The sequence below is a fragment of the Grampus griseus genome, assembly GCF_964374135.1.
Source record: "Grampus griseus genome assembly, chromosome: 4".
Lineage (NCBI taxonomy): Eukaryota > Metazoa > Chordata > Mammalia > Artiodactyla > Delphinidae > Grampus > Grampus griseus.
In genome coordinates this window covers 1,464,363-1,488,741 of record NC_138997.1, presented here as the reverse complement: position 1 = coordinate 1,488,741, position 24,379 = coordinate 1,464,363, and the positions used below count along the sequence as shown (strand labels likewise).

At 48.8% G+C, this 24,379-nt stretch overlaps 1 protein-coding gene across 1 annotated transcript in view; it reads left to right on the top strand.

The window, feature by feature from the left end:
- Nucleotides 1-9,400: 9,400 nt before the first annotated feature.
- The window catches only part of PDGFC (platelet derived growth factor C), a gene marked incomplete at its 5' end in the record, with an annotated part of 218,619 nt that continues 203,640 nt past the window's right edge, over nt 9,401-24,379 (top strand). The window contains one exon of the mRNA XM_082653391.1: nt 9,401-9,518. Within this exon, the coding sequence (XP_082509517.1) occupies nt 9,401-9,518 (118 nt within the window). The remainder of the gene's footprint in view (nt 9,519-24,379) is intronic.

Here is a 24,379-nt window from a genome sequence, read left to right as displayed (position 1 = left end):
GTTAGCAGATGCAAACTATTATATAGAGAATGGATAAACAACCAAGTCCTACTGTATAGCACAGGGAACTATATTCAATATCCTGTGATAAACCATCATGGAAAAGAATATGAAAAAGAATGTATACATGCGTATAACTGAGTCACTTTGCTGTACAGCAGAAACTCACAGAACATTGAAAGTCAACTATACTTCAATAAAATAAATTAAAAAGTAATACACCCATCTTGTATGTTTGCTGTGAGAATGAAGATGTGAGTATACATGAAATCTTTAGAATGGTGCCTGGCATAGTAGAGCTAGCGATTATTATTCGATAAGTGCAGTATGTTAAGTACTGGGAAAAAAGAAGCTGATAAGAAGAGTAAATCAGAATAGAAGAAGTCCCAGATTGAGCTATCTATAGCTGTGGAGTGAGCATAAGAAAAGAAGCAAGGACCAGCAAGTGTGAGTACAGGAACTGTGGTGCATCGGGAGTGCAAGACCCGGTGGGTAAGGAAGAGAAGATCACGCCCAAGGAGAACGTTTTTCTTCTCCTGCAGTCAAGGGGGAGGCTCAGACTTTTAGAGCAGGGATCAGGCTGTGATCAGCTTTGTGTTTAAAGAGATGAAGCTGGTAACCGGAGGACAGCTTTCAGGAACATTAAAGAGGGGACCGGGCAGAGTGCAGTCTGCAGGGCTTTCTGCAGACTGTAGATAATGCAAGAGGACAGGTCACATCACAGGTGGAAACAAACACACATGAAGATGACTGGATGCCCCAAATCAGGGGGAACTCACTGAGGGCAGCAATCATGCCTTTTATTTACCTTGTAGCTTCTTGGGTCCAGCAGCACGCATGCACTGAAGCTCCCGACAGACTGCCGTCTTGGTCAAGCCCATGATGACCTCAAGGTTAGCGGTAACAGAAACTCTGTCTCCTACTTAGAACGTTCACTTTTCCCCAGAAACAAGTTAGTCACCTCACTGCCTTTGCTTTTTCCTACTTCTGTCCTTCAGAAGCTGATGTGAATACAAATTATGATTTTCCCTCATCACGGGTTGTCAGGCCCAGGAACACAGTAACGGCGATTTTATGGCAAAAAGTCTTCTCGCTAAGAATCAGGGCAACAGAGCCTTTTCCCTTTGGATGGTTTCAGAAGATTCATTTCACATTTCCATAGCCACTAAAAAGGGTATTCCATCCAAGACACCGTGATGGTTTCACTGACGGAGTGCCTAGTTCCTGTAGGCTTGGGGCACTGTCCTTTTGATGTGAGACCAGAATCAAAATGATGTATGTTTGTTGTTGGCAGTAGAATTTTTAAGTTACATATTTATGACTAAAACGGTGTGGAGTCATAAAATAAACACCAAGTGCTTAATATAAATGTACATTTCATAAGTCTGAAATGTCTTTTTGGAGACGCTCATGGAGGAATGAAAACGTGATGGTTTAAAGCGCCGGCACCGGAACCAAGTGCCCGCATTCCAGTTCTGGCTTCAATACTGATGCAGAAAACGCGGCCTCCGTGTACCGGCGCTGAATGGAATCTTGGAGACACAGCTGGGTGAAGTAGAAAAGAAGAGCTTTAATACTTTTCCAGGCAAAGGGGGACACAGCAGGTTCCTGCCTTTGAACACTGTGTGTCCCAACCCAGGAGGATTTGGTGAGGAGTTTTGTAGCAATGGCTCCAGGGCGGGGGTGCTGACAAGGACCAGGGTGTGTGCAGGGCCTGCGCTCCTTTAATCTGGCCTCAGGAGGTCCCCGCTGAGCTCCTGTGCTTCCTGTCTTCTGGAATGAAGAATGCTTCATCTTCCATTTGATGGGGGTTTTAGTTCTATAAACAACTCAAAGACATTGTTCCGTGCATCCCTGGAGGGGGAACCGGCACCCTGCCCCAAGGCTGCACCATTGTTTCTCGACTGCGACTGTGCTTCCCTTGTCTCTGCATCTCCTCCCTTCCCTGACGAGCAACTGTTTGAACCTCCATGGGAAGGCCACGGACGCTGGAGCCTGCTACCTACAAACAAGAAATGGGGGACAGAAAGGCTTCCGAGACCAGGAGCCCCGCAGGGTCCTGCTTGGTTTTGCTACTCACAAACATGTGACTCTGGTCAAGTTACAACGCCTTCCTGGGGCTCAGTTTCTCATCTTTAAAATGGGGATTGTATTAATAGTTATGCACAGAGTTAATTAATTTATCCATCATTTGTAGAAACTCCACTGTAGAGTACTTAATTGTGGACATTTCAATCAAAAAGGTAGTCATGTGATAACAGCTCTGCAAGATGTAACGTGAAAATAGGCTGCTGTACTTCACAGACTAGGTGACAGTCGATTCGTGTACCAGACCACACAGACTCTGAGGGATGGGACATTGCTTCCCCCTTCAGGGCTGAGAGTGCTGAACGTGGGTGTACACGGCGATGATCAAATTCAGACAGAAATCTAGGCAGCCAGGAAGAAAGAGGTACTAGGAAGTGCTCTGAATTCCTACAATAGTGTTTTTTAACAGTCCCATAGTATAATCATTTGCCTCAGTAAGTGTGAAAAATAGTGGCTAGAATAATGGGCCAACACTCACATTTTTGTTTGGTGTTATGTGTGTCTACAAAGTCATTCAAGAAAGAAAAGAAAGAATGGAGTTTTTTCCACACAAACTGTCTGATGGGACAAATATTGATACCATGAGTGTCTTTTCCACTCCTATATCCCTTCAGATAGGAACGGAATTTATTTCAGGAATTAGAATTTCATTTGAAGACTTTTGCTCGTCTGAGGGCTTAACAGGTCACTGGTTAGTTCTTGCCTTTGGGCTTTGAAAAACTCCAGCCTATCTAAAAATACCTTCATAAAATTATCAATGCAGATGCAAATTTGCCTTGCCATAGGGCTTTAAGAAAACACTGTAGACCAGGAATTTTGAATTAGAAACTCGGAGGGATACACATAGGAATGGTAGGCGTGAAAGAAGCCTAGGCTCTGACACCTAGAGTTCATCATAAATTGATTTTTCCAAGGGAACAACTGGGAAAAGAGTGTACTTCTTCCCAGCCCTGATGCTGTAATTCGGTAGCAATCATGAACAGCAAGAGAGGAATGAGAATTCCTTCCCCTTTGTCCTCAGACAAGGAGATAGATTCTTTGACATAACTGCCCACAGACGGTGCAGACTGAGGCATTCCCTGGATGACTAACTTGGCCAGGATAAACAGGATGCCCACGCCTTGGGTGGGCTTCGACCCCAGGCCAGCCTTAGTCACCACCCTACCTCCAGTGACCCAGATTCAGTCTGGCTCACATCTTTTACTTAGGCTGTTCCAGAAAGATGCTAGCTGTCTCGGCACTGTGCTCTTGAACACGTGCGAGTTTGTCTACGTACGCCAAGGTCTACCCCAGCTCAAAGATGGGGAGGCCAGTCGTCATGAAGAAAACTTTGGGAAACATGCAAAACCTTCACGTGGGAACACTTTGGTCCAAAATCCAGGGCCTCAGAGTGTCGAATGAAACACACTGGAGTCTAAGGGGAGTCGGGAGACAAGGTGGCCTGGTACCTGTCATCGGTAGTGTGACCCCAGGCAAATTCTCCATTAATTCTCCATCTCTCTGCAGTAACATGGGGGAAACTCCAGCTTTCCTCAAAGGATTGGTGGGAAGATGAAATGAGAAAATATATTGCAAGGTATCTAACAGTTCCTGGGACATGACAGGTGCTTCACAAAGTAAATCTGAATCTGAATGATTCTCCCCTCACTTTTATTTTCCCTGGTTGCCTTCTGTTTAACTAGCAATCTGCGGGGAAAGGCATGCTTTTTACCCTCCTAATCTCACGAAGAACCAGTAGAAGATATTCCAGACAATGAGCAAGGAGAGACTGTGGTCCGGGAAGATGGGGAAAGCATCAAAGCCAACCGTGCCCAGAGAAATAAAATGTGGGAAAATAAAACGATGCCTTAGGATGTCGCAAGGCTGTTTAGGATAGAAGAGAGCAGGCGCTTTTCTGACCATAAAGATGACAGACGGCTGGGAGTAGTCATCACAGTAGAAAAGGGTTATGACAACCCTTTGAACTATCCTGAGCTTCAAAAGCGATCGAGGGATCCTTGACGTAAGACGAGTTAAGCTCTCTGTCCCTGCCTGCTTCCACATTCGTGAAGCTGCATACTGAGGCTCTGGGCCCCTTATGCAAAGGCTGACAGCCAAGGAAAGACTGCCCCGAAACAATGATCACAAAGTGAGAGGGTCCTTCTCTCATGACCTCTGAGAGAAGGGGCTCACTGTCTGAGAAAGGAAGATCCGTGGCCGTGTCTTGAGTTCTTTACTACGATTTGTCACCACGTGGACAGAAGCCTTCAGAGCCTACACATGATTTCGGGGGAGAGAAAAAGGACATTTATGGACCACGGGATATGATCAAACACAGTGTTTGGTGGTTGTCCGAATTTTCAGGGGGCGCCCCGATCTCAGGATTGTTCCGGATGCCACCCGTGGGACTCTGTGGAATAGCAGATCGGATGTCCGTGCCTGGCTAATGACGACAGAATTTCCTTACGATTTACAGCTCCCTTATGTACTGTACTATTTTTCTTTACCTCGGAACCACACTTGGCATTTTCTGATGATACCAAACAGATATTAAACATGAAAAGGTGGCTACCCACACGTAACTAATTGTTTTCCTGAATTCAGTACAATTCCTGACACTTGCCTTAGTCAGTGGTTTCCAAACTCTTTTTTCTCCCTTTCTTTTTGGTTATCAGTAGAATTTCTCTTCCCCAACCAGGATCGTAACAGGTGAAAGAGAACTACCATGACTGGATGGACCTGGGGAGAAGCACATATTCATCCTCTGTTGCCAGCCTCCAGGCACCTCTGAGTTGAGGCCAGGAAATTGGTCCTAGTCCTGTATCATCACAGAAGCACAATTAAGTTGAAAAAGAATTGGCATCACTACCTGTCGTAGCTTAGAGAATGGAAGAATTCTAAGAATTCTCAGTTCTCCATATACTCTGGAGACAGACTCCAGTGTAAACGTCTCCTGTAAGGAAAAGGGGCAGAGAGGATTCTAGACCAAGGTTGTGCTGTTTGTTAGCAGTGAAGCCAGCCTAAGTCCGGGGCCTCCCGTCTCCCGTCTCCCGGTGAAACGATCCTTCGTTGTGGTGGCTCTGAGTTGGCCAGGGCTCCTCTTTCTTTGGGGCTGTTTCTGGCTCCTTACACGCTCTGGGTTCTGAGTCAGACAAGCACTTCTGAGATTTTGACAGAAAACCTCTGCACGCTCAACCGTGATTTCCGGAAGGAAAGAGCAGCTTGAGTTCAATGGGCAAAGCCACCTCAAGGCCTGTCCTTATCTCCCGTTTCTCTGGGCCACACACCTTTAGCTTGCCACCTCTGGACTCCCCTCCCTCAAAAGGCCACAGTGAGAAAGTACCTCTGCTCCTCTGAGAGCGGGCCCCGGCACAAGCCTCTACCGTTTGCCTCGGCAGGCAAGCCTTTCTGATTCCAGCTGCGCATGGGGAGGTAAGGGGTGACCGATCTCGATAAACAAAATATGAGGAAAAGTGTATTTTCTGTTTTTAGGGTGGAAAAACAGTATTAATATATCCTGAGATGTCTGAAGAGAGAGAGGTCATGTGTTTCTAGGGGTAACTGGAGAGAGTGGAGAAACAAAAGCATGATTCTGAGAGAGATTTTACTGCACTTCTTCTTTCCCCCAGAACAGTCCACTCCTGCTGTGATCTGTGGGCATTCACTTTGCTTACTAACGACAGTCCCAGCTCCCAGCCTCATTTAAATGTGTATAGAAGTGTTGCTGGGCTTCCCTGGTGGCGCAGTGGTTAAGAATCCACCTGACAATGCAGGGGACACGGGTTCGAGCCCTGGTCCGGGAAGATCCCACATGCCACGGAGCAACTAAGCCCGTGCACCACAACTACTGAGCCTGTGCTCTAGAGCCCACGAGCCACAACTACTGAGCCCGCGAGCCACAGGTACTGAAGCCCGTGCACCTAGAGCCCATGCTCCACAACAAGAGAAGCCACTGCAATGAGAAGCCCGCGTGCAGCAACGAAAACCCAATGTGGCCAAAAATAAATAAATAAATTTATTAAAAAAAAGAAGTATTGCTAGTTAGTCATTCTAGAAAGTAGTGGACACTTCAGTTCATAGCACTCTGAACTTCAGAAACTCCTACTCACTCATCTGCCACTAAAATACTGAAAAGTTCTGGGAAAAGTCAAAATCGTTTTGCCCGTGTCCCTGTGTGTGTGTGTGTGTGTGTGTGCGCGCGCGCGCATGTGTGTGTGCGCGTGTGTGTGTCAGGACTGAATCAGAAGAAGAGCAAGAAAACTTGTAATATTTGATTTTCTGGGCAAAATATACAGCCCCATGGTTCCTGCCCTCCTGAGTGTTAAGTGATTAGTTGAATGGCTGGTTGGCTTTAAATCTTATTTCATTCCAAAAAAAAAAGTTAATAGCGACACCCACCCTCCCTCCCCCCCAAAATGATCACTGCTAATAACCGAGTACCTTCCGGCATGTTCCTCATCAGGAATTTGTAGGTGGTACTCTACATATATTCAGCCGGAGTGGGCACGCCTGCCGAAGGTTTAAGAAAACACGAAAACCACAAAGAATGTTCCCAATTATTTTCTCCTGGTGGGCGGAACAGATGCCTTTCCTCAAGGAAAATGCTTTAGGCCAAAACAAAGCCATATTCATTCAGAATCTATTGTTTAGTAACTGTGCAGACTCCGGGTTATATAAAATTTACTTTCGATGCAAGGATCCCACTTTCCTAGGAAGGGTTTATAAGCAGAATGGAGCAGAGGATGATACAGTCTTAAAACCATCAACCTTGCCAAGGCCAAGGGCAGTTCAAGAGACACTAGTGCAAGGACACGGAAGGGAACCCAGGCAATGGAGATGTGGGCGGATTTGGTCTGGAGTCCTGCAGGGGCACCCGGCTGGCTTTATTTATAAGGCCAGTGCCAAAGCCATCTGTAGACGATGGATGAGGTGAAACGCAGAGGTGGAGGATTATTCTAGATCGTGTGTAACTTTTCAAATACAACCTCCATGCTGAAATTCCAGGGCGAACGTAAGTGACTCCAGTCAAGAAACCTGTCAGTCGGTCACGAGTGTTTCTTTATGAGCTCCCTGGGCCAGGCACTCTTCTAGCCAGTATGAAACGATACAAAGAAAGGGTAGTCATCACCCTTATAATCTCGTGAGAACAAATGGGTTAAATCTGTACACACACACATACACACACTCTATGTGGGTGGTCAGCAAACTCAACAGTATAGACATATAACAGCATCATTTAGAAAAATCCTGATTAGGAAATGAAAAGTACCGAATTCGAAAAACCGGGAAGCGATTGGTTTCAAGACAAATAGATTAGAGTGTGTTCATAAAGCATGTCGTTTAATAACGAATCTCCTTAAGCTATTAAAACTGGGAACTCTCCCCCAGATCTACAGACCACGCTTAGAACATATTTACTGCACAAATATGGCTTCACACTGGCCTTGAGGGGCTGCTCAAGTGAAGACACGACCAAGGCCTGTGTCTGCTAAACTGCGGCGTCTTCACGGTCAGAGACTGGGCTTTCCTTATCGGCCTTAACATCCTGCCCTCTGAAGACAGAAGTGGTGAAGCAGTAAGAATGAACCCATGGGAGAGGTGAGCGAAGGCCTCAAAGGGGAGTTGAGCCTCGGAGAATTTTAAGAGGGGAAAAAGGAGAAGAGAACTAAGATGTTACAAGCAGAGAGGTGAAGTTGGCTGGGCTCGGTGGGCATCCGAGCAGAGGAAGGGGGCTTGCCACGTTCAGCGGGAAGGCTCCGCCCCTAGTTGGGTCCACGGTGGGGGTGTCCCCGCCCAGGCGTCCCTGGACCTTTCCCAGGGCGGCTCCCCTCCGTACTCACCGAGGGCCTAGCCGGGCCGGGAAGGGCAGCTGGCTCCCTCGGCAGGAGCCCTGAAAGTCCGCCCGTATTTCAGCTCGCCCCCTGGGGCTCCGTCCTTCCCCCGGCCTTACCTGGTCCTGTGGTTCGCCTCGGCTCTTTGACAGGAGGTGGGCGCTCTTTGTGCTTTGCCTGCCCTGGCCCTTGCTTGAGGCAGGCTTCACGAGGGCAGAGACTTTTGCCTGGTTCCATGTCTGCAGTTTTAGAACAGTGCCCGACTCAGGAGGCATTCGGTTCCTACAGTGTTTGTTAAAGGAATAAATGGTGTTCTATCCCGGCCATTTGTCTTTACATTTACTTTTTTCCACTCCCTGCTTCAGAGGGCTGGAAGCTGGAGGCAAAGACCTCCCTGCGTTCCGGCTTCCCTTCTTCCTCGGGCGCAGAAAGCCTGGCCGAGGGTCGCAGCCCGGCCCTCTGGGGACGGGGATGCCCTCGGGAAGGAACGAGGAGCCCCGGCCCGGGGGGGAGGGCCGCGCGGAGGCGGGGAGGCGCAGGAAGTTCTTCCCTCGTCCCCTGGCTCGGGCAGCGCCCGCCGCGCCCAGCCGGCTCGTCGCGTGGCGCTCGGGTAGCCCGGGCCGCATCCCCCCGCCGGGGCCCCGCGGCACCCCGCGCACGCGCCGGCACCTGCCGGACCGCCCGGGCGCGCGGGACCCCGGCCACCCCCCCGGCGCCGGGAAGGTGGGGAAGGGGAGGGACACGCGAGGTCCGCGCCGGCCTGCTCCGCGCCCGGGGCCCGCTCGCCGCGCCGCCCGAGAGCTGGGGAGGGGACGCCCGAGCGGCCCCCGCGCGACCCCTGCCCGACCTCCGGCGCTGCGCGGGTCGGGCGCGCGGGACCGCCTCCAGGTGCTCGATCCGCGCCGCGCTCCGGGCGGGCAGCGCGTCCCGCGGCCTCCGTGCGCCCGGGCCGGGGCGGCCTCGGCTGGGACCCCGGCCCCGCTCCGGACACCCCCCGGCCCCGGCGCCGCGCCCGCGCCTGGGCCTCCCCTCCCCCTCGAGCTGGGGGCGGGGCGGCCGCGGCGCCCGGAGAGCGCCCCGACCGGCAGCTCTGTGATCGATTAGAAGGTGCCGGCCGCCCCGCGGGCTGCAGGCCGGCCCCGCGCGACCCCCGACCCGCCGCCGGGCCGTCGGCCGGCTGACAGGTGCTCGGGGCCCTGGCCGGGGACTCCTCGGCGGCGCGCGCGGCCCCCGCGTCCCCCCCTCCCCCTCGCCTTCGCCCCCATCCCCCCCCCCCCGCCGCCGCGGCGCGGCGCAGGATCTGTTCAGACCTCGGGGAACTGGTTCAGGTCCAGGTTCTGCTTTGATCCTCGGCGCAAACTGGAGACGCCGAAGAGGGCCCTCGGAGAAAGCCTTGGATGGGAGGATGTGGGAAGGAGCCCGCGGGGCTCGGCGGCGCTGAGCCCGGCCCGCAGCCCCGCCGCCCCAGTGCCCGCCGCCCGCGCGCCCACCCGCTCAGCCCAATGCTCCTCTTCGGGTTCCTGCTGCTGACATCCGCCCTGGCCGGCCAGAGACCCGGGACCCGGGCTGAGTCCAGCCTGAGCAGCAAACTCCAGCTCGCCAGCACCAAGGAGCAGAACGGTGAGTGCCCCCGCTCCGTCCCCTGCCGCGCCGCCCGCGCCGCTCGGCGCGTCCGGGCGGGACGCACCCCGGCCCGCGCGCCGCGTTCGCGGAGCTTCCTCGCAGCCTGCGGCTGGGGCAGCGGCCGCCGGGCTCCAGCGGGGCAGCCTGAGTGCCCCCGCAGGCGCCGCCGCAGCGCGGACATGCTGGGAGCCCTGGGGGGCGTCAGGGCCAGCGCGCTTGCAAGACCTCTCGTCGCCGGAGTCCTAAGTTCGAGAACTGCCTCTAGACCCGAGTCCGACACGAACGCGTCCTGGCATGTTTGACTCTCCTCCGAGCTTTTTGCCCTGGGGAGGGGTGTCCCAGGACGTGTGTCAGCCGCATTAATTGAAGCGCTCGCGGTGGAAAGGCATCAATTAATCAGTAAGTAGATAGCAAGCCAAGAGGTCGAGGGGCCCCGTGGACGTGTGCAGGGGGGAATTAAAAAAATGTATTTCTCTTGTGCTCTTTTTTTTTTTTTAATGTGCCTTTGTACTCCTGAAGCCCTTACCTTTCTGGTGGTGTGTTTTTATATGCGATGGTGAGTGACTGCTAGTTTGTGTGTGCTGGAAACGACTTAATCCTGCATAGGAAATGAGAATTACTTTCACCTTTCAAGTGTACCTGAAATGTTTAGAAAACTCTCAGATGCAAGTTCCCTTGGGCTGGGATCGCACAGAGCCGGAGAAAGGCTCCTTTCATAAAGCCAGGGCTGCTTCAGGGTGTGTAATTTGCTTAGCCTCTGAACCCCATATGATTTACATCATTCAATTTCTAAACCCTTTTGCTCTTGATCTAACATTATGAAGTCATTTTTGAGACTACTTTGTAAATAGAAATTTTATACTGCACATGAAAGCACAATGTCAATGCAGACTGTCTAAAATTAGAATATTAAACACCCTGTTTACAAGTGGCGGCTCTCGGTGTTATTTGAAAAGAAATGTACATGTTTTTACTGCTTTATATGCCATCTGTTCGGAATGCAAGAAGGCTGTCACTTCATGAACCGTGCGAAACGAACGTGAGCAGCGTGTGCCTAGGAGATCAGAGTGCCCTGAACTGTGTTTTTAAGTCACAAGCAACTTTTTCTGTCGGTTTTGGGGGGGTGTCTCCGAGCTTCAAGTTTGGATTGGAACTCTCCAGAGTGTTCACCTTTAAGAAAGCACAGAAAGTTCTAGAGTCCAAAAAGAGAGAAAATAAGGGTTCCTGGGACCTTTGTAGCCATTATCTGTACTCGCTGTTTGGGCAGCAAGACAAGGCATCACAAGGCTGATAGCACTGTGGTTGCTTCTTACGACTTGGTGATGTGATGGGACGGGGCACCTGCAGGCTGCTTGAGCCGCTGATCAAAGGGATCCACGTCCAATCCCGGGGACTGCAGAGGGCCGGGGGCGCGGGGACAGGGCGGGGGGGGGGGCGAGGGGGGATCAAAGAAGCCACAGCGCCACTTGTACCCTGGCAGGAGACGGATCAGACCAGCCTCTGTTCTTTATCACGTAAAATAAATGCCCAGTTCAAAATATCGCTTCTGACTGGACCAAGTTTCCCCAAATGACCATGCACCGTATCCCTGGCTCCTGGCTTTTGTTTTTTTATTTTTTCCATCCCAGGTCCTTTCTCCTAATGCTCTGACTTACTTATCAGGCCTGTCCTGGCAGCTCTCATCTTCCCGAGTCCCTTCGCGACTTGTACTTGTCATTGTCCTTTCCTTGCCATTCTTTCTTGTGGTCCACGTGCCATCGTCGCTTTGTAACGAGGCCCAGAACTTTCACCGGGGTCTTTGGCCACTTTCCGGGGTCGATTCACCCCCCTCCTGAGAAGTGGGTTCGTGAAGCCAGGCCACACACATTGTGTTGCCGTCAGAGGCTGGGCCATTTCCATTCCTAAGATGCATGATGCTAAAAATAGCCGGGTGGTTTCCTAATCTGTGTGCAGAGGACTGGTCTATGTTTAGCCTTTGGGAGGGTTGGCAGCCGGAAGTAAGTGGAGGTGGAGGAACCGCTCACCTTGCGGTGCTCAGCCTGAGAAGCGGGGCGGCCAGCGCTAGGGGGCGGTGTAGAGCTATCTTCCCGCGCATGGAAGGTCCCAGGATGCGAGGGTAACAGGTGGGTGCTAAGGAAGATCCCCCAGGAAAGTGAGCGGCTTTGCTGGAACTTTCTCCTCTTTTTGTGGCTTTCAACTTTTCCATTCCGTCATGTGGGCATTTTTTTTTTTTGCCCTCTTACTGAATTATGATTGGTTTCTGATTGCCCTGTTGCTTCTCTCAATGTAGATGAGAGTCTGATTCCCCCAGTACAGACCCACCTGAGGGTACCACATAGAAAACGCCATTCACCCAGTCTGTGCACTGTGTCATATTCAGAAAGGTCTTCGAAGAACTGCTAAATGTGAGATGTCCAAATCGATCTGTTGTGACAGTCGGAGGTCATTCTGTCCACCATTGACCACCCCCCTCCCCGACGGATGGTTACTCTCTTCCCTGGAGAATTCCAGAGCCTCCTGTGGGGTTGACTCCATCAGATCCCCAGGCCTGCTCAGTTTCAAAATCAACTGGGTGTCCTGAGCCCTGTCAAACATGGAAATTGATTGCTCTGACCGATGCTGGGCACTTGGATTTAGACCGGGGCAAGGGAGGCGCTTAAAAATTAGGTGTGAGGGGTCAGTGTCACTTACGCTGTTTCAGTCAGTTGTTTCTCTCCTCAAAACTCTGTTGCAGTTCTTGCCACTTTACTGGAAAAATAATTTTATCCTCCAGTACTATGAGGTGCCTTTGTGGCCTCGCTGCGCAGCTTGTGGGAGCTTAGTTCCCAGACCCAGCATTGAACCTGGGCTCCGTGAGTGAAAGCACGGAGCCCTAACTAACCGCTGGACCACAGAGAACTCCCGCCTCTGTGTCTTTCATTCTTAATCTGACTGCTGACAATGAAGTCTCACATATCCACCAAGGATCTGCCCCCAGATTTAACAGAGAGAGGGAGAGGAAAGATGAGAACGCTGACGCAGGTAGGGTTTCTGGCCTGGACGCGCTGTACGGCCATGGGGAAATGAGTGTGGTCTGCATGCACTCCTTTTAGGAGAGGACTCCTCCCAGGAAATGGGCGAGTTCTGGGATGCTGCTTCCGGGCCGTAGCAGAGGGAATCAGGCGCATCTCAAGCGAAACGGAACGTAGCTCGCTTTGTTTACCGCGTGTGTTTGGCCCCAGTAGACGCCAGTCACAGGGTTGTCGGTGGGATGAGGCCTCGCCCACCTTGTGTCACTGGGGAGGGATTTTAATTTACCCACAGCCCTGAAACATGCTTCTGACTGTTCTGTTAACGGTTGTGAGTGTAGATTTGGGATATGTCTCTGTTGATTAGGGTTTTCCTTACGAACATTATTTTAAAAAGCTTAAGTGCAGTTGATGTATAATATTATGTAAGTTACAGGTGTACAATATAGTGATTCATGGTTATGAAAGGTTATTCTCCGTTTATAGTTACTGTAAAATATTGGCTACATTCCTGTGTGCTGTAATATATCCTCGTAGCTTATTTTCAACATCATAATAGCGTACCTTCTAATCCCCTGCCCCAGATTGCCCCTCCCCCTTCCCTGTCCCCACTGAGCATCGTTTATTGTTTGCGCACTTGTCCTCAAGGGCTTCTGTGGCCTGTGCGGCCATTTACTTTGGGGACAGATGGTCCCCTGGTGCCTCGCTCAGTACGTGTGTCTCGTGTTTACGGCTTTTCAGTGCGTCTCTTTCAGTGCCAGCTCACCCCTCCTCCCATTGCCAGTGTGCCCATATCCACTCCCCTCCCCTCTGCCCTAGGTAGCAGCTTCAAAGCTGTATTTGACTGCAAGGCAGATCATCACAACCTTTAGAATAGTGTCCAAGAGTACATAGCTCTGCCCGAGGACCCAGGGGACTTTCCTGTTAGTCTATAAGTTGTCGCGCATGACCTTTGTGACATTTATTTTTGTTATCTAGAGGGGTTTTTTTTTGTTTTTTAACTTCCTCCTGGTTCTCTGCTCTGTTTGGGGTAGTTGAGGAAGTTGGAGAAGCGAAGCACCATTATGTAATGATGAATATTGCTTTTCACCATAGGTGACAAAAAATCCCCCTTCTATTTTATGGTGACATTTCCTCTTCTCCCAGCTGTTACCTTCTACCCTTAATCTTAGAAACTTGATGTTTACCTCTGAAAGGTAATTAGAAAGTACAAAGGTCTGTACGAAGCCTCAGGGACTATATATCATTTGTTGAATAGTTGTAAATAGATGCTGGGGGCCGACCCTACACTTTCCTCCTTGGTGTATTTTGTAGTGCCCTGTGTCGGGCACCAACATCTTAGCTTGGTTTATTCTTAGTTCATCCTTCCTGAAACTTACTCCTTACGTATCTTCTTGACATTCTCTTCTACTACATGTTTTTTTCAACATTTTGGTGCAAAAATTGTTTTATCTATAAACTTGCACACTTTTTGTAGAAATAGAAATCTAATGATAATGTGATGTGTGTTAAATAAAAAATAACTGAATCAGTGCATTTGTAATGTCCACCTTCCCCCCGAAATGTTCCCAAGACTGCTAAACATTTCCCTAGATGTTTCTTTTTAAAGAAATTTTACTTTATTTTATATCAGAGTATAGTTGATTAACGATGTTGTGTTAGTTTCAGGTGTGCAGCAAAGTGATTCAGCCGTACGTATACATACATCTATTCTTTCTCGAATTCTTTTCCCATTTAGGTTATTCCAGAGCACTGAGCAGAGGGGAGGTTTCTGTTTGTATCAACCAACATGGTAGAAGTCGTAATAAAAGTCCCTTCATTTACTTGGCCTGCTTTTGATGCCTCTGATGGTTCTATTTGCAAGTGTTATCTGTAGCCAGAATATCTCTGTATGACGCCATATAATTTCTGAACGCTCCTTGGTTAAACAGTCTCTGTGAATTATTTTTCTCTACCACTGCCTCCACCTGTGATTTTTTCCCCTCGCATCCCCCTTCTCTGTCTCCTGAGGATACGTCTAGTGGTCGATCTTTGGCTGGTAAGCACGGGGTACGACCACACCCATTGTGGAAATACTGAAACATCGCCAGTGGGTTGAGAAGGAGCCTGGCCACTCCTCCAGGACAGATGGAGCATCTTTGAGCAGAAGCCACAGCGTTAATGCCCGGCACAGCTGGGGACATCGGGGACACTGCTCCAACCCTGCTGGCCTCCTTCCTGACGGATCCCTCCTGCGCCTGCCACACTGATGCTTAAGCCTTTTGACACTTTCAGCTATGGACAGTTTAGTTCACAGGGGAGTTAAAACTCATGTCTCTTCTCCCCATTGCTGGGCACTCGGGCCCAACCCACCTGCAGCTTGAAGGACCCGGAGAGAAGAAAGGGTACAGCCTCCTTCAAGCCTCCTTCCTGCAGCTTCTTTGCTTCGAGGCCTGGGGGTGAGACGCGGCATGGGACGTGGCACACGTGGCATGGGATTGCAGCTCTCAGGTGCCTGTTCCTGGTTCCCCAGGCAACACCAGGCAGCTGCTTTGGCCTGGGTACCACCTTCCTGCCATCTGGGTTAAAGAGACCACCTTCTCTGCGAGGTCTTTTTTCTAACCACTTTCGTTAACCACCCCTGTTTATCACGTCAAGGGTAATTCACTGCATAGCACTTACCACTGTGGTATTCTGCTTGTTTATCGGTTTATATATTGTCTCCCTGCCACCCCTGTAGGATGTAAGGCCCCTGAGAGCGTGGTCCTGTCAGACTTGCCCTTTGTGGGTGCGCCAGTGCCTGGAACGAAGGGTGGCATAGAGTAAATATTTGTTAGATGGTTCTGGATGCAGTGCCTCGCTTAAGCAGGACTCTGGTATTGCCTGGAACAGCAGCCCGTCTTGGAAGGTGGCTTTTTGATACTGGAACTTTCACCATTGCTTGGCTTTTTGCAGAGGAAGATGCACTTGCTTATTGGTTGGGATGGGAGCCGCCAGTGAGAGTTCCACTTTGTCATCTTGGTAAATGTACCACGTGACCAGGAGCGTGTGTACCAAGCCGGTGGGTAGGTTTTCTAGAAGCGGTGCTAGTTACTGTCTTAAGAGTGCCACGGGGGTGTGCACCTCTGTAGTGCTGCAGCTGGGTCGCATGCATGTGATCTGGACCCAGGACTGCGCAGAATGGTGAGGTTGAATGGCTGACACACTCCAGTATCAGTGTGCTTCCCACCTTCTGCTTGTGGCTCACGGAGAACGTGCACAGGATAGAAATCCGCAGTAATTCTGGCAGGTGGAACGTCAGGGCCGGAAGGGTCCCAGGAGTCCGTCCACAGCGATGTGTACCGTGAGGCCTAGACCACCGAGGTGACTTTGTCAAGGTCGCGCTGGAGGGTGGCCGGGTTCAACGGCTTGTGGGCTGGTATGTTTTCCTTCCATGGGAACCAGTGAGGCAAATGGCGTTCTAGTTTCAAAATTCCAACACTTGGCATAAATGCACTTCTTTACTGTTCTGGGAGGTTTTGTGCTTTGGGGGTTGTAAGGGCAGCTTGGGCTCCCTTGATCCTGAAACATTTTTTACAGCCACGCTAAGGACAACAATCTCGGAATAATCCTATTAACGACGCAGAGCAGATACTCTGGCTAAGGTCTACGGTAACACCTCTGTTGGGGTAGAAATCTGCCAGTTTGGCAAATGACTTGAAATACTTCCTTTAGAATTGTTACCGTGATGGGCTGGGATCGAATTTTCAGCGGGTCCGTGGATGAACAATGTTGATTGGCATATTTTGCCATATTTCTTGATGCTGAGGGGGAAGGTTGACATGGGAAAGCTTGGCTCCACTGGGAGGTTTTCTTTTCTTTCTTTCTTTCTTTTTTTTTTTAACAATTTTGAACATTTTATTTAGCAGGATGTGTCAGTGGTGAAGTACCGTAGAAGTGAGTAAATAGGCATGGTTTAGTGAGCTCTAGAACACACAGCCTGTTATTCTTTTGCAGTGGGTGTAATGAGTGACTTTAGCCTTTATTTACCCTATGTTATACAGGGCATTCTATTCAGAGGTTCAGACTGCTCTCAAATCAAGAGCATCAAGGAGAGAAATTCGTAGCTGTGGACTCGAACAGCTTGCCGAAAACAGAATTCATTTACCTTTTTAAAAAATTTTGTTTACAGAGTTCAGAATCGGAGAACAAACGAGCTACAGTTATAAAGGGGAGTTATGTTAATTACGTTTATCCTTAAAGCCAAGTTCGTAAGCGTAATGTTTTTGGTAGCATGAGCTCATTCTGTGGTTTAGGTCGGGAGGATACATTTCAGATGGAGTTCAGCCCCTCTTATCTGCCATCTGCCTTCACGTCGGGCTCTCTGCCCCACCTTCAAGTGGTTATTCCCAGTCCCCTGGTGATGGGGCGGCCGCCCCCCTTGGACATCTGCCTTGTTGCAAAGCCAAACCATCTTTGCCAGGCTAGCTTCACTAATTTAGCTTTCGTGGTGTTAGGCTTAATTCCTTTTTATTTTCAAACTGTGATTTTTTTTTTTTCGGATTTGGCATTTTCCCCATTGAAGAGTAGTTGAACCATCTCTCAATTAAGGGATGGTGTGTCGGGTTGTTGCAGTGTCTGGGGGCGGCAGGCAAAGCGGGTGTCTGGCTCCTTGAGAGAAAACACCACCCCCAGACAGCACGAGGCCCGTCGATGGTAGCCAGCGCAAGGACGCGGCTCTGCGTTGCACCTGTATACGCTGCGCGCTGATGAGAAACCGGGACGCGCTCCCGGGAAGGGCAGTATTTGGATGCCGCCACGGGGAGCGATTCAGTGGGACCAAAGGGTCCCTGGTGGGTCTCTGGTCTTGTGATGTTGATGATGACTCCCCGAGAGCCCGCTGGGTGCGGCGCTGGTGCTCAGTGTTTGCAGACAGTCCACAGTTCATCTCTGTGACACCGCCCCCCCCCCCGCCCCCGCCACCGTGCGCTATTGGGAGGAACACCGAGGCCAGGCTGGCCAAGTAGCCAAGGTCGCACAGCTGGTGAACGTTTGGGCCTGGCTCTGACTCCAAGCCAGGACTCAGCCACGCGCCTCCCCCGTCATGAGTTAATGGTCTAACGTTTTATTAGAACATTGTTTTTAAACAGCAGTTTATGAGCTTGTGCTCTGTGCTAAGCTCTGCCCGAGGTGCCGGGTACACAGAGAAGGAGATGCAGCCCTTGCCCTTGCGAAGCGCTGTCCGAGGAGGATGGCAGCTCTGGAGTTTATCTCCAGGTCTGTTGGTTCTGGGCTCCAGGAGCTGTGGGAACGCAGAGGGCTTTACCGTGACCCCCCGGATCCTCTGGTGATCGACCAGGTGGTGGATTCCGCGCGGAAAAGAGGTGCATGGAGAAAAGCTCCCACGGGGGAGATGACATACTTTGAAGTGGGCTTGAGAAGGGAGAAGAGGAAAGTGTTCTAGGCCGAGGGGACAGCCTGCAGCCCAGGACAGAAGCAAGCCTGGGGTTGAGGATGAACAGAGGCAGGGGAGATGTAAGGCCCTGGTGCTGTGTGCAGGGCAGCTCAGAAGCAGAATCCAGGAGAAGGTTGTCTTTACTCTGCAAACAAGAAATGCTGGAGAGGGTGTGGAGAAAAGGGCACCCTCTTGCACTGCTGGCGGGAATGCAAATTGATACAGCCGCTATGGAGAACAGTATGGAGGTTCCTTAAACAACTAAAAATAGAGCTACCATGTGACCCAGCAATCCCACTCCTGGGCATATATCCTGAGAAAACCATAATTCAAAAAGAGTAATTTTTATAATAAAATGACTTAATTTAAAACATAATTCACAATGTTCATTGCAGCTCTGTTTACAATAGCCAGGACATGGAAGCAACCTAAACGTCCATCGACAGGTGAATGGCTAAAGAAGATGTGGTGCATATATACAATGGAATATTACCCAGCCATAAAAAAGAATGAAATAATGCCATTTGCAGTGACATGGGTGGAGCTAGAGTCTGTCATACAGAGTGAAGTAAGTCAGACACAGAAAGACAAATATCATGTGATATCACTTATATGTGGAATCTATTGATTCCATATAAAAAATGATAGAGGTGAACTTACTTACAAAACAGACTCAGGCTCACAGACATAGAAAAACAGCTGAAGGTTACCAAAGGGGAAAGTGGAGGAGGGATAAATTAGGAGGTTGCGATTAGCAGGTACACACTACTGTGTGTAAGATCGAGACCCAACAAGGACCTACTGCAGAGCACAGGGAGCTCCACTCAGTATTTTGTAATAACCTAGAAGAGAAAAGAATGTGAAAAATCATAGATCTAGATATATACGTGTGTGTGTGTAACTGAATCACTTTGCTGTACACTTGAAACTAACACAACATTGTAAATCAGTTTTAATTTTAAAAAGGGAAAGGTTGTCTTCATGTGTAAGGTTGAGTCAAACCTTTTCCTTCCAGTTGCTTTCTAGGCAGGCAGGTAGCAGTTCCACTTTGGTGTGAGCGGCGAAGGGCTTCTTGGGGTTTTCTTGGGAGGTTCTGAATGGGTCCGAGTGCAGGCTGCACAGCCTCAGTGACACTCAGATAAGCTAAGCCTGTGTCCACGCCATCTCTGCTGCCTGCTTTATGTAAACAAAGTGCTAATTTCACACTTCATTCACAAAACGGATGGCATGCAGAAGGAGGCCGGGTGTGGGACAGGATGTGATAAAGGGGCAGGGCACATAGAATCAGTGTGATGAAGCTATTCCCTTGCAAGGAGCGAGGAAAACGGCTTTTGTACTTTTAAGGGAAAGGATGTTGAATTTCCTGGAAAATTAATTCCTCTGCGGTTAATTTGCATTGAGTAACCTCTGGGGAGGTTCGTCCTGGTCCCCTGGACCCAATGCTAGAAATATTTTGAGGTATTTAAGGATTTGAAATGAATGCATTCGATGTGATGTGGATGCCACGCTGTTTTTTTTGAAGGCAGGCCATTTGCATTCCAGGGAAGCCTTGTTCGTGAGTGCGTACTATTTTAAGCTTCTCAGCATTTGCCAGATGGGGACGGGCTTCTGTGCTCGACTGCCCAGCTGGCTCCTGCACCTGCCTTGAGAGTCACTGCAGAGATCAGGAACCACGAACAACAGAAGCTGGGCTGGCGAGGGGCTCACCTTGTGTTGTTTCTAGCAGTGGTTTTTGCTGGGTGTTTCTAAGGACATCTGTCTTTTAAAGAGTCCTATTATTTATCTTTTTTTTTTTTTCTGACTGAGGAATGAATCACAGCTTGTTTCCTGTATTGCCACACACAGTCATAGGCTGAGGGGATGAGAAATGCAAATTGGGAGTCATTAAAGCATTGTAATGTCTTTTTCTGTGGCAACAGGTGATGTTTAAAATCCATGTATGAAGAAGGAATGTTTGCTTAAAATGTGATGAGATGAGAACAAAAAAGTATTCAGTTCCTTACTGCAAATGTCTTCCTGGGTTTGGAAAAAAGGGGAACCTGCAGGGTTCATTTCTGATGTATCTGACTTTAACCTGAGGCATGGTGGTGGTAGGGTGCACATGGTTTAAGAACACAGGAAGAACACAGTAACTTCCAGCATTTTCATGTTTTTCTTTGGAAATAGACTAGACTCCTTCTTACTAGAGTGTGACTTGCCATCTGCTTAGCCATTCAAAGGAGACTGAATGCCATAAAAACGAGAAACCGAATTAGCTAGTGCACATCGAGGGCCAGAGATGGGGTGTCCTGGAGGCGGGTGTCCCCTGATGGTAATAGGGTTATGTTGTGGGTAATAAAAGGTATTGGGGAGGCTTCCTGTTAGATAAACAGCAATGTCTCAATGCTTATGTTTCGTGACTCGCTTTACTTTTACCTCTAAACTAAACTACACTCTGTTTCTGGAGGTCCACATGACAGTGGATGGCCTCTGTAATACAGGTGACTAGATCTCATGGCTACTATGTTTTTACAGTTTCAGATGCAGTTTCCTGTATATTAGAGATGTGTGTAGCCTCGGCTGTATCTGTATTTTGTGTTAGTCGCAAAACTGTCTGGCTGTAGAAAAATCCACAATCAAAAACTAGCAGGTGTTCCTGGTCAAAATCTGGCCAGGATGTTGCCTCTAGATACCTCATTGATAAATGGTAACCCTTGAAAAAGTGGTTCTAACCTCTGTTTTCTTGAGAAAATTAACAGGCTTGGTGTTTACAGGCATGATTAAGAATGTAAAATTAAGAATTAAATAATCTGTGTGTTTGTTTTAAGAAAGCTCTTGTTTTGTCGTGGTAGAAAATTTATCTTTAATCTGTACTGATAACTTTTGATTGGCTGTGTTGGGTCTTCATTGCTGCACGCCGGCTTTCTCTAGTTGAGGCGAGCGGGGACTACTCTTCGTTGTGGTGTGCGGGCTTCTCATCGCGGTGGCTTCTCTCGTTGTGGAGCACGGGCTCTAGAGTGCAGGCTTCAGTAGTTGTGGTGCGTGGGCTCAGTAGTTGTGGCTCGCGGGCTCTAGAGCAGAGGCTCAGTAGTTGCGGTGCACGGGCTTAGTTGCTCCGCGGCATGTGGGATCTTCCCGGACCAGGGCTCGAACCCGTGCCCCCTGCATTGGCAGGCGGATTCTTAACCACTGCGCCACCAGGGAAGTCCCGTACTGATAACTTTTGCTGGGCACCGGTTGGGCACCCCATTAAGCTAACTGCTTTAGGATGGTTTCCTCTGAGAACTAACATTTACGTCCTCGGAAATCGATTAAGGTGCCTGGATCCCACATTTCCTTGCGGTCTTCCTTTGCAGTCATTTCCGAACAGCCAAACTACCCTATAGCAAAACATTCAGAGGTGCGCATCTTCTGGAAGAAGTGCAAATGCCACACTGTTTACTTGGAAAAATGGAAAAGGAGGACTTATTTAATATATCTGCTGGACGTTTAAAACTGCATAAAGCACAGGAAGTACTTCGAGAGGGTGGGAGTGTGTGGTGTTTCCAAACTACAAACATCGTTTTGAAAATTTTCCCGGTAGTGGTGAATTATACGAGACCACGTCCATCTAAGGAGAGCTCGTTGAACTGGCTTGTGGTTCGGAGGTTCATTCAAACACTCTTAAACAAAATAAAGGGAAAGGATGTAATGACTCCTTTATGGAAAGGCCGTAAAAAGATACAGAGCTGTGTAAATAAATTGAGTCATTTACTAGATGTTTCAGGGATAGATTTGCAGCCCGAATTCAGGGTTAGGGATTATGTTTTATAGGCTCTGACCATGTTCCACCTTGAAAATGAAGCTACAAGCTTAGTTTTTTGGTTTGTTTGTGTGTTTGTTTCTCTTTGGTGCGTGGAGACCCATTATTGCTGTTTTATACGGCAGCTTGAAAAAGTACTTACAATTCTGAGCATTTGCATGTATGTTGGTTCAGCTTCAGACAACGGTGACAAACCCTTGTGTGAAGAGTGGAATTGACCTGAGTTTTGGTAGCACTGGGTTCTATTCAAGGAAAATAAGATGACTGAAATTGGAGTTTTCCTTCTGGGCTCAGACACGTCCCAACTAATTGTAAAATAATTGTTCTGGATAGCAAGAGTGGACTCATAATTATAAGTATGTAAAGTAGAAAGCCAACCAAAGTTCTGATTTACAGTTACTGTGACTCTGCCGCTAATGTAGTAAAACTGCTATTAGATCAGCCTACTGTGACATTCATTCCTCTTGCTTGAGGTGTAGGTAAAAAATCCTTTCCCAAGCTGTCTTACTTTAGAGAGTTGCTTTACTGCATTAGAATATTAATTGACCTCCCCTGACATTGGCATGAGGGCTGTGCCACAAGTGTCCAATAAAGGGGGGCTGGGCAGGGGGTGCGTGGTCCTGCAGTTGCTGGTGATAGCTAGCGGGAGGAAGGCAGAGATAAATTTGGAAATTGAAGTGAGGAAAGGAAAGTGAATAATTTCTATGTCGATACCATCACATTTATTCATCCTGTAACTTCTCTCCATCAGGGTTGGCTTGCTTGGCCTGAGAGGAAGATTGTGTACGAAACTGCAGTAAAAATCAATGAGCCTTTCTAAGTTCTGAAAATTGGTTGCATCACACCGTACTGGTAGCTTTCACGTGTTGTTGCTGGAGCTTTGGCAGCGGAAAGAACTGCTCCGGCTCCGTGGGGCTGAAAAACAAGGGACAATGGTGGATATTATAGTTTCTGTGTAATGTGTGACTTGCTATTTCCTTTTCCCCACCCTCCTTTTAATGAATAACTTAGGGCTAGATGGCCTTACATCTGTGAAAAATCCAGGGTCTGCTTTTAAATCGGATCCTTGGCCCGGACGTACATCTGAGTCCTCGTGGTGTGTGGCAGATAGGGACAGGAGCGGAGCTGCTGGACAGGGAACCCTAAAGTGGAAGGAAAAGGCAATCCCACCTTTGTGGTCCAGAACCAGGAAGACGAGTCCGTGCAGGGAAACAGGGAAGGAAACAAAGCGGGGAGAAGAGGAGAAAAAGAAGCAGAGAGAAATGAGAGGGAGGGAGGGAGGGAGAGAGAAAGAAAGGAGGAGCCTTAAGGCAGGTAGAGGATGAGGACGCCAAGGACGGGAGAGAAAAGCCAAGGAAACTGGCCGATAGTACAAAATACAGTAGAGCTTAGGAAAATGAGGACCAGCGAATAAACAGCTTATGATGTTTCAATGTTGACAGAAGACAGAACAAAAGCCAAAACGCTTCAGTGTGATGAGGGGTGCAGAAGTGGAAGGAAGAATGTTTATGGGCTCAAGTGGAGAAGTGAGACGTAAAGTCTGTAAGACTTTGGGGAGAGTTTTAGGGATCAAGGGGGGGCGATCTGAGAGTGCTCCCAGAGGGGAAGGAGGACAGAGGATGTTTGTTTCCTTGTTTGGTGGGCTGGAGAGAGCCCCGCAGTGGGGTTTGGGTCCAGCCAAATGTCTCCTAAATAACAGGAGAGAAAAGTTAAGGAGAGTGGGTGTTTTCTCATGGTTTGTCCATCTACAGGGAGAATGTGGTGACAGGCTTGCGGGGTGGACATGGACGGAAGATGCGTGAAGGCTGTGGTGGGAGATATGGTCATATGTAGCAGTGAAAATACTAATGGGGAAGACTATTAACCTAGAAAAAGCCGCAGAGATTTAAAAAAGAACCATGGAAATTCAAATTCAATGACCACTTTGTTACTTTAATTTTTATTTTATATTGGAGGAGAGTTGATATACAATATTGTGTTAGTTTCAGGTGTACAGCAAAGTGATTCAGTTATACATATACATGTATCTTTTTTTTTAAACACCTTTATTGGAGTATAATTGCTTTACAAGGGTGTGTTAGTTTCTGCTGTATAACAAAGTGAATCAGCTATATATATACATATGTCCCCATATCTCTTCCCTCTTGAATCTCCCTCCCACCCTCCCTATCCCACCCCTCTAGGTGGTCACAAAGCACCGAGCTGATCTCCCTGTGCTATGCGGCTGCTTCCCACTAGCTATCTATTTTACGTTTGGTAGTGTATATATGTCCATGCCACTCTCTCACTTCGTCCCAGCTTCCCCTTCCCCTTCCCTGTGTCCTCAAGTCCATTCTCTACGTCTGGTCTTTATTCCTGTCCTGCCCCTAGGTTCTTCAGAACCGTTTTTTTTCAGATTCCATATATATGTGTTAGCGTACGGTATTTTTCTCTTTTGTTTGTTTTGAATTTTACTTTTTTTTTATACAGCACGTTCTTATTAGTCATCCATTTTATACACATGACTGTATACATGTCAATGCCAATCTCCCAGTTCATCCCACCACCCCCTTTCCCCCCTTGGTGTCCATACATTTGTTCTCTACATCTGTGTTTCTGTTTCTGCCTTGCAAACCGGTTCATCTGTACCGTTTGTCTAGATTCCACATATATGCCT